Consider the following 7,849-nt stretch of genomic DNA (forward strand, 5'->3'; position numbering starts at 1 on the left):
AGGTCCAGGTCAGACAGACACTGTGAGTCACGTGTGTTGGACCAGTGTGCAGGTCCAGGTCAGACAGACACTGTGAGTCACGTGTGTTGGACCAGTGTGCAGGTCCAGGTCAGACAGACACTGTGAGTCAGGTGTGTTGGACTAGTGTGCAGGTCCAGGTCAGACAGACACTGTGAGTCAGGTGTGTTGGACCAGTGTGCAGGTCCAGGTCAGACAGACACTGTGAGTCACATGTGTTGGACCAGTGTGCAGGTCCAGGTCAGACAGACACTGTGAGTCAGGTGTGTTGGACCAGTGTGCAGGTCCAGGTCAGACAGACACTGTGAGTCACGTGTGTTGGACTAGTGTGCAGGTCCAGGTCAGACAGACACTGTGAGTCACGTGTGTTGGACCAGTGTGCAGGTCCAGGTCAGACAGACACTGTGAGTCACGTGTGTTGGACCAGTGTGCAGGTCCAGGTCAGACAGACACTGTGAGTCAGGTGTGTTGGACCAGTGTGCAGGTCCAGGTCAGACAGACACTGTGAGTCAGGTGTGTTGGACTAGTGTGCAGGTCCAGGTCAGACAGACACTGTGAGTCAGGTGTGTTGGACTAGTGTGCAGGTCCAGGTCAGACAGACACTGTGAGTCAGGTGTGTTGGACTAGTGTGCAGGTCCAGGTCAGACAGACACTGTGAGTCAGGTGTGTTGGACTAGTGTGCAGGTCCAGGTCAGACAGACACTGTGAGTCAGGTGTGTTGGACTAGTGTGCAGGTCCAGGTCAGACAGACACTGTGAGTCACGTGTGTTGGACCAGTGTGCAGGTCCAGGTCAGACAGACACTGTGAGTCACGTGTGTTGGACCAGTGTGCAGGTCCTCTCTGTCTGCTCCATGTCAGCTCTTCTCTCAGCTCCCTACTGCTCTGGCCTAAGAGGACAAAGGTCATTATAGTCAGAAGTAAAAATAAATGGCTAAGTCTGTAAATTTGAGTGTGGAAACGCGCGAGTGTGACTCATGCCCAACAGCGGCTGACATACGCGACACAGCTGAAACATGATGAAAATACGAGTGTGGTTGAGTTAATAAACAGAACCATTCCCGTCCGCGGGGGCAGCAGGGCTGTTAGAGCAGGCTCTGTCTGTATGTACATCATCCTCCATCATCCTCCAACATCACTGACACAGCACACACTCACAACAGGGTACACATTTACAATTACACTTCATATTCATGTTAATAACTTAATCAACACACTCAGTTTCTAAATATTAAGATTTTTTTTTCCTATGCTAAAAACCTTTTCTCAAACCAGCACATCCAACAGAAACTAAACCAGTATCCTGGGTGGTGGTTTTCACATTAACGGTGGCCAGAACAGAACATTGTGTCCAGTCTAGGATGAGTTAGGAGTTGGCAGACACTGGGATGAGTCAGGAGTTGGCAGACACTGGGATGAGTTAGGAGTTGGCAGATACTGGGATGAGTCAGGAGTTGGCAGACACTGGGATGAGTCAGGAGTTGGCAGATACTGGGATGAGTCAGGAGTTGGCAGACACTGGGATGAGTCAGGAGTTGGCAGACACTGGGATGAGTCAGGAGTTGGCAGACACTGGGATGAGTCAGGAGTTGGCAGACACTGGGATGAGTCAGGAGTTGGCAGACACTGGGATGAGGCAGGAGTTGGCAGATACTGGGATGAGGCAGGAGTTGGCAGATACTGGGATGAGGCAGGAGTTGGCAGATACTGGGATGAGTCAGGAGTTGGCAGATACTGGGATGAGGCAGGAGTTGGCAGATGCGTGAAGCTGTGTTTGTGTGCTGTGTGACCGTGGCATATTCATACACACTCTCATACTCTAAAACATGGAATGCAGTGTGTTTCCCTCTCTCCGGCTCTGTCTGATGACTGGAATGGCATGTTCTGCCGACATATAAAACAGACAATAACAGGCCTTCTGTTTGTGGTGTCTGCTCTGTGTTCAGTAACGTTCACAGTGTCAGTGTGTAGCCCATGGCTGGTATACCAACACACCACACACCTGCACGCTGTACGAGGCAGAAGACGTCTAACCCTCTTCACCTCAGATCCCCTCTGAACCCTCACACGACCCTTTTACCAGTCACTTTACCCACAGACAGCCGGACACTCCCCAGCAGGGTCAGAGAGAATGGCCATTTTTCTCCGACAGGAGCTTCACTGTCTTTGAGAAGTCTCCGCTCTTTCGCCTCCGTGTGGAGAGCTGGTGGAGCGCTCCTCCGGAGGAGTGTGGTGTAATACGCGGAGCGTGGAGAGGCCGTGCCTGAACGCTGGTTTGCTCCTCTCTGTCACACCACCTCCTCAGACTCCAGGCTGTACTCCTCATACAGCTCATCCAGGATCCTCAGCTGCGTCTCCATGGCGGACAGGTAAACGCCCAGGTCTCGTCTCATTCCCCTGGAAAAACCCTCCTTCAGCTCATCACCCTCCTGGGACACCAGCGCCGCCATGAAGCCGCTGTAGGAGGGGGCTGCTCGCAGGGCCAGCTACCACACACAGACACCCCCAGATATTAATACTACTATACACACACAGACACCCCCAGATATTAATTCTACTATACACACACAGACACCCCCAGATATTAATACTACTATACACACACAGACACCCCCAGATATTAATACTACTATACACACACAGACACCCCCAGATATTAATACTACTATACATTCTCATACACACAGACACCCCCAGATATTAATACTACTATACATTCTCATAAAGCCATACATATCACATATATTAGTGTAAATATTCATATTCATATGTGTTCTATCATATGTATGATTATTGTAGGTGACTTAAACCAACATACTGATTTAATAAAGACACACTGAGTGCGGGCTGATGGGACATGTACTGTGATGTCAGAGACACACTGAGTGAGGGCTGATGGGACATGTACTGTGATGTCAGAGACACACTGAGTGAGGGCTGATGGGACATGCACTGTGATGTCAGAGACACACTGAGTGAGGGCTGATGGGACATGCACTGTGATGTCAGAGACACACTGAGTGAGGGCTGATGGGACATGCACTGTGATGTCAGAGACACACTGAGTGAGGGCTGATGGGACATGTACTGTGATGTCAGAGACACACTGAGTGAGGGCTGATGGGACATGCACTGTGATGTCAGAGACACACTGAGTGCGGGCTGATGGGACATGCACTGTGATGTCAGAGACACACTGAGTGAGGGCTGATGGGACATGCACTGTGATGTCAGAGACACACTGAGTGCGGGCTGATGGGACATGTACTGTGATGTCAGACACACTGAGTGAGGGCTGATGGGACATGCACTGTGATGTCAGAGACACACTGAGTGAGGGCTGATGGGACATGCACTGTGATGTCAGAGACACACTGAGTGAGGGCTGATGGGACATGCACTGTGATGTCAGAGACACACTGAGTGAGGGCTGATGGGACTTGCTGTGTGTGTTGTGTAGAGAGAATGTGTGTGACTTACTGCAAACACACCCCTGACCACCCAGCCGTGGTACTGCCGCAGGGTCTTGGCATACGCCTTATCTGTAAGGAGAGACACGGTTTACAGCCCGACCTGCCGGCCCAAACACTCCACTGACACAGAACAATGCCGTTCACATGCACTTCATTTCAGTTACGCTCCTAAGGCTGGCTGTCATGGCAACCTTGTGTCCTACAAATGACATGGAGTCTGTCATGGTTACCCATGATTACACAGGAATAACTCACTGAGAGCTCCGTGAATGTCCCTCTCTCCGGCGTTCACCTCTGACAGGAACTCCTTTAGGAACTTCAGGCCCCGTTTAAGCCACAGGAGAGCCTCCGTGGCAGAGTTACGGACCTGAGCTACGTCTGTCTCCACCTCGTGCAGGACGATGGCCTGCAAGGTGGGGAAACTGTCAGGATCTGAGACCAGTTTCTGCTGGATTTTCTACAGGACCAGAAAAAACACAAGCATGTGAGGAGCTGTGGTTTCACTCCGCAGATTAACATTACATCAGATTAACATTACCATCAGATTCACATTACCATCAAATTAACATGACGATCAGATTAACATGACGATCAGATTAATATAACGATCAGATTAACATAACGATCATATTAACATTACCATCAGATTAACTTTACCATCAGATTAACATTACCATCAGATTAACATTACCATCAGATTAAAATTACCATCAGATTAACATAACGATCAGATTAACATAACCATCAGATTCACATTACCATCAGATTAACATAACACAGATTAACATTACGATCAGAAAACAAGGTTCAGTGTTTAGCTGGCCACTAATATCTGTGTTTAAGCTCTAGCCGCCTTACGAGGCCAGGTCCGCCAGATTACACAGCTGTGCTGATGAGAGTGTAGGCTTTCTTAAATTTGATTAATCTGTTATTTCTCTATTACACAAACTTCACCCCAGGCCTGCCCACTGTTTCTGTATGTAATTATGGAGGTAATATGTTACCTTCTTAATCTTTTGGGAATAAATATGATGGAATGAGAAAGTCTACACAATAATTGTTATCTCTCCAATTTTTCTCAACTCCTAAAAACAAATAAACTAAAACTAAACTAAATAAATACATAAATAAATCTCCCTGCTCTTGGGGGCAAAGCTGCCTGTCTGTGAGGACTGGCATTCTTAGGGTTGGTTCAGTCGGAGACGCCCCCTGGTGGCCAAATCAGAGACTGTCTCAGTGTTACTTGTGGATGTAAGACTGTTATGTGCCATGGCACTGTATAAATGTTAATGTAGAGAAATGTTACAGTCTGGGATCAACAGAGACTTTAGGATTATTGGATTTCCCTGAAACTCTGACACTGTTCATTAGAAAAAATATTTTTTTTAAATTTCAGATAAAACTGGTGCAGACAATGGAATGGCAGGCATCTCTACTCCAAGCATGTCACAGCAGTGAACATTAAATAAACCAGGTGGTGTTACTGTGCTACTCTGAGCTAACATAACGAACGCTGCCACACACAGACAGCTCAGTCAAATCAATTCTCGACATCGCTCAAACACAGAACCTGTGGACGTCCCAGTCCTGACTCATTAAATCAGTTTGATCTGGGTCTGACAGAGGCTCTTACCTTTATATTTCCTACAAAATCTATTTTCACTGGAGCAAAGACAGTGGGTCCGAGTTTGTCTGGGGAGAAAAAAAGCCCTCGTCATGAAAAATGATGATTTGCAACACGCAGCATCAAGACACGGGACGAAGTCCAGTCAGACTTGAGTGTGAAAAACACTATTCACCAGTGACTGCTTGGCATTCTGCCCAAACTCACCTTTCAGTGACTCCACAGATGAGTGAGTTTCAATAACAGACCACACTGGTCTCCAGTCTTTACGCCATCGGGTTTGTCAGTTTACAGACGAGTGAGTTTACAGACGAGTAGGTTTACAGACGAGGGAGTTTACAGACCAGTGAGTTTACAGACGGTCTTTACGCCATTGGGTTTGTCAGTTTATGAGACGCTCATTTCCACCATTTTTCACTCAATGTTTCATATCTGTCAGGACATCATGACCTCTGACCCCAAGGATGAGCATTCACAACTCATGCTGGCCTTAACATTACAACTTTATAGTTGTTGGCCTTAACCTTATAACTGTGGTAATTGTAATTGTTACATTAAAATTATAACTGTAGTAATTGTAATTGTTGGCCTTAACCTTATAACTGTGGTAATTGTAATTGTTAGATTAACATTATAACTGTAGTAACTCTAATTACAGTTATAACCAACCATTATAACGAAAGTCCAGTCACATTCAGGACCAAAACTGACTTTTCTTTTCCCTGATAATATTTCAACATTTACACGCACTGCCAACACAACGCAACTTCCTAATGAGCCCCAGCCCTGCACACAGAGCAGCTCAACTAAGATCCTGGGAATAGGCTGTTAAAGTCAGTGAAAGAGAGAGTCAGGCCAACATTACATTTTCACTTATATTCACTAATTTAGCCACTTATTCTTATCTCAGGCCTCTTACAACCTCCTCTTCCTGTGTGAGAGGTCACGGACACTAGAGCAGTATTCATACTGGAGTCCTCAGGTCTGTGGGCTGGTTCCCATCACACCACTCTTACACAAACCAGACAAAACCTCACTGTCCCGCCCACCAAACCCCCACCCTCTCAACCAATCAGAACACAGAGTGGATCAGAACTGACTGAGATAAAGAACTTAAATGACACAAGGCTGTGATTTAAAGGGAGGGTGTGAGAGGACAGAGTAAGAAAAGAAACCCATCACTGTGTAAGAAACAAGAAACCCATCACTGTGTAAGAAAAAAGAAACCCATCACTGTATAAGAAAAAAGAAACCCATCACTGTGAGAGGCTGAGAAGATGACATGCACTATGCAAGACAGCAGAGTCGGGATTATAAACGTGACCAGCCAGTCGTGCAAAACACAGACAGAAGACAGGACGGGACAGGATGGAGCGATGAAGGGCACAGGATGGTGGAGAGAGAGGGAGAGACAGACAGACAGACAGACAGAGAGAGAGAGAGAGAGAGAGAGAGAGAGAGACAGAGAGAGAGAGAAGACTGTCCTACCTAATACTGGTACAATAGCATAGCATGACTCCAGAAAGGCTTGTGTTGGGATGCCATTGTCTTCGTCCAGGTTAATATCACTAAATCTACAAAAACAGCCCAAACACCCACACATCAGAGAAATGATCAGAGAACTTTATTTCAGGGTGAGGACACAGTCAGGACAAAGCCACAGTCATGTAAAACAGGTTAAAAGCAAAACACAGACATAGTTGAAACACAGTGTATGACACAGAATAAGATCCCAGCTCTGAGTGTCAGTTCTCAGAGGAATATGCACACTGTCCACACTCACACAGCCTGCCACTGGAAACAGTGTTTGTTAGCTTATTACGCGGCTAAAATCTCACAGTCAAAATGAGGAGATATTACTTTCTTAAACCTCACAATAAAGTTATTAAGTTAAAGATGAGTAGAGTTATATTAATGTTCTCAATTCCTTTTTTTTCTGAAAGGAGAGACAGAAAAACAAAAATAAAATGAACACACCCCTGACAATTCTCATGGATTCACTTTGTGTGTGTGATGTAACCAAAACAAAACAAAACAAAAAACAAAACACAAAAGAAACCCCTTTCTCCTCTTCCTTCCTGCCTACCTTCTCTCTTTCTCTCTCTCTTTCTCTCTCTCTCTCACACACACACACACACACACATAGGGTTTTATATCACAACAAAAACAGTCCTGAACCTATCTACAGATAGACAAACTGTCACATTTCACTCCCAGAATGACCCAGACTGACGTTACCACGCCCCCCTGCCATGCCCCCTGACCTGAGCCTTGGGCACTGCTTAGTACTGCTTTACAGATGGACTTTGGTTGATGGGAGTTTGTGCTGGTTATGAAAACTAACATCATGACTCTGTGAAGCTGTCTGTACTCTACTGACTACTCAGGGAAAACACACTGTCACAGGCTGTCATCTCCATCCCTCACTCTTCACTCTAGTCTGTCTCTATGTGGATGTTCTGAGTGAACCGTGTTGAATCTGTACGTGTGTGTGTTTTATGCAATGTGGTCAGTGTTTTTTGTGTGCACGCGCGCGTGTGTATAAGTGTTTTATGTGTACTGTGTCTGTTGTGTGTGTGTGTATATAAGTGTTTTATGCGTACTGTGTCTGTTGTGTGTGTGTGTGTGTATAAGTGTTTTATGCGTACTGCGTCTGTTGTGTGTGTGTGTGTATAAGTGTTTTATGTGTACTGTGTCTGTTGTGTGTGTGTGTGTGTGTATATAAGTGTTTTATGC

General features: G+C 46.1%; 1 protein-coding gene across 1 annotated transcript in view; it reads right to left on the bottom strand.

The window, feature by feature from the left end:
* Window positions 1–1,841: 1,841 nt before the first annotated feature.
* The window catches only part of plekha8 (pleckstrin homology domain containing, family A (phosphoinositide binding specific) member 8), a 17,292-nt gene continuing 11,284 nt past the window's right edge, over window positions 1,842–7,849 (bottom strand). The window contains exons 9-13 of the mRNA XM_030781099.1: window positions 6,602–6,687; window positions 5,123–5,181; window positions 3,745–3,946; window positions 3,497–3,558; window positions 1,842–2,502 (exon numbers count right to left, since the gene is read on the bottom strand). Of these exons, the coding sequence (XP_030636959.1) occupies window positions 2,305–2,502; window positions 3,497–3,558; window positions 3,745–3,946; window positions 5,123–5,181; window positions 6,602–6,687 (607 nt within the window). The 3' untranslated portion in view covers window positions 1,842–2,304. The remainder of the gene's footprint in view (window positions 2,503–3,496; window positions 3,559–3,744; window positions 3,947–5,122; window positions 5,182–6,601; window positions 6,688–7,849) is intronic.

Source organism: Chanos chanos, chromosome 8 (genome assembly GCF_902362185.1).
Source record: "Chanos chanos chromosome 8, fChaCha1.1, whole genome shotgun sequence".
NCBI lineage: Eukaryota > Metazoa > Chordata > Actinopteri > Gonorynchiformes > Chanidae > Chanos > Chanos chanos.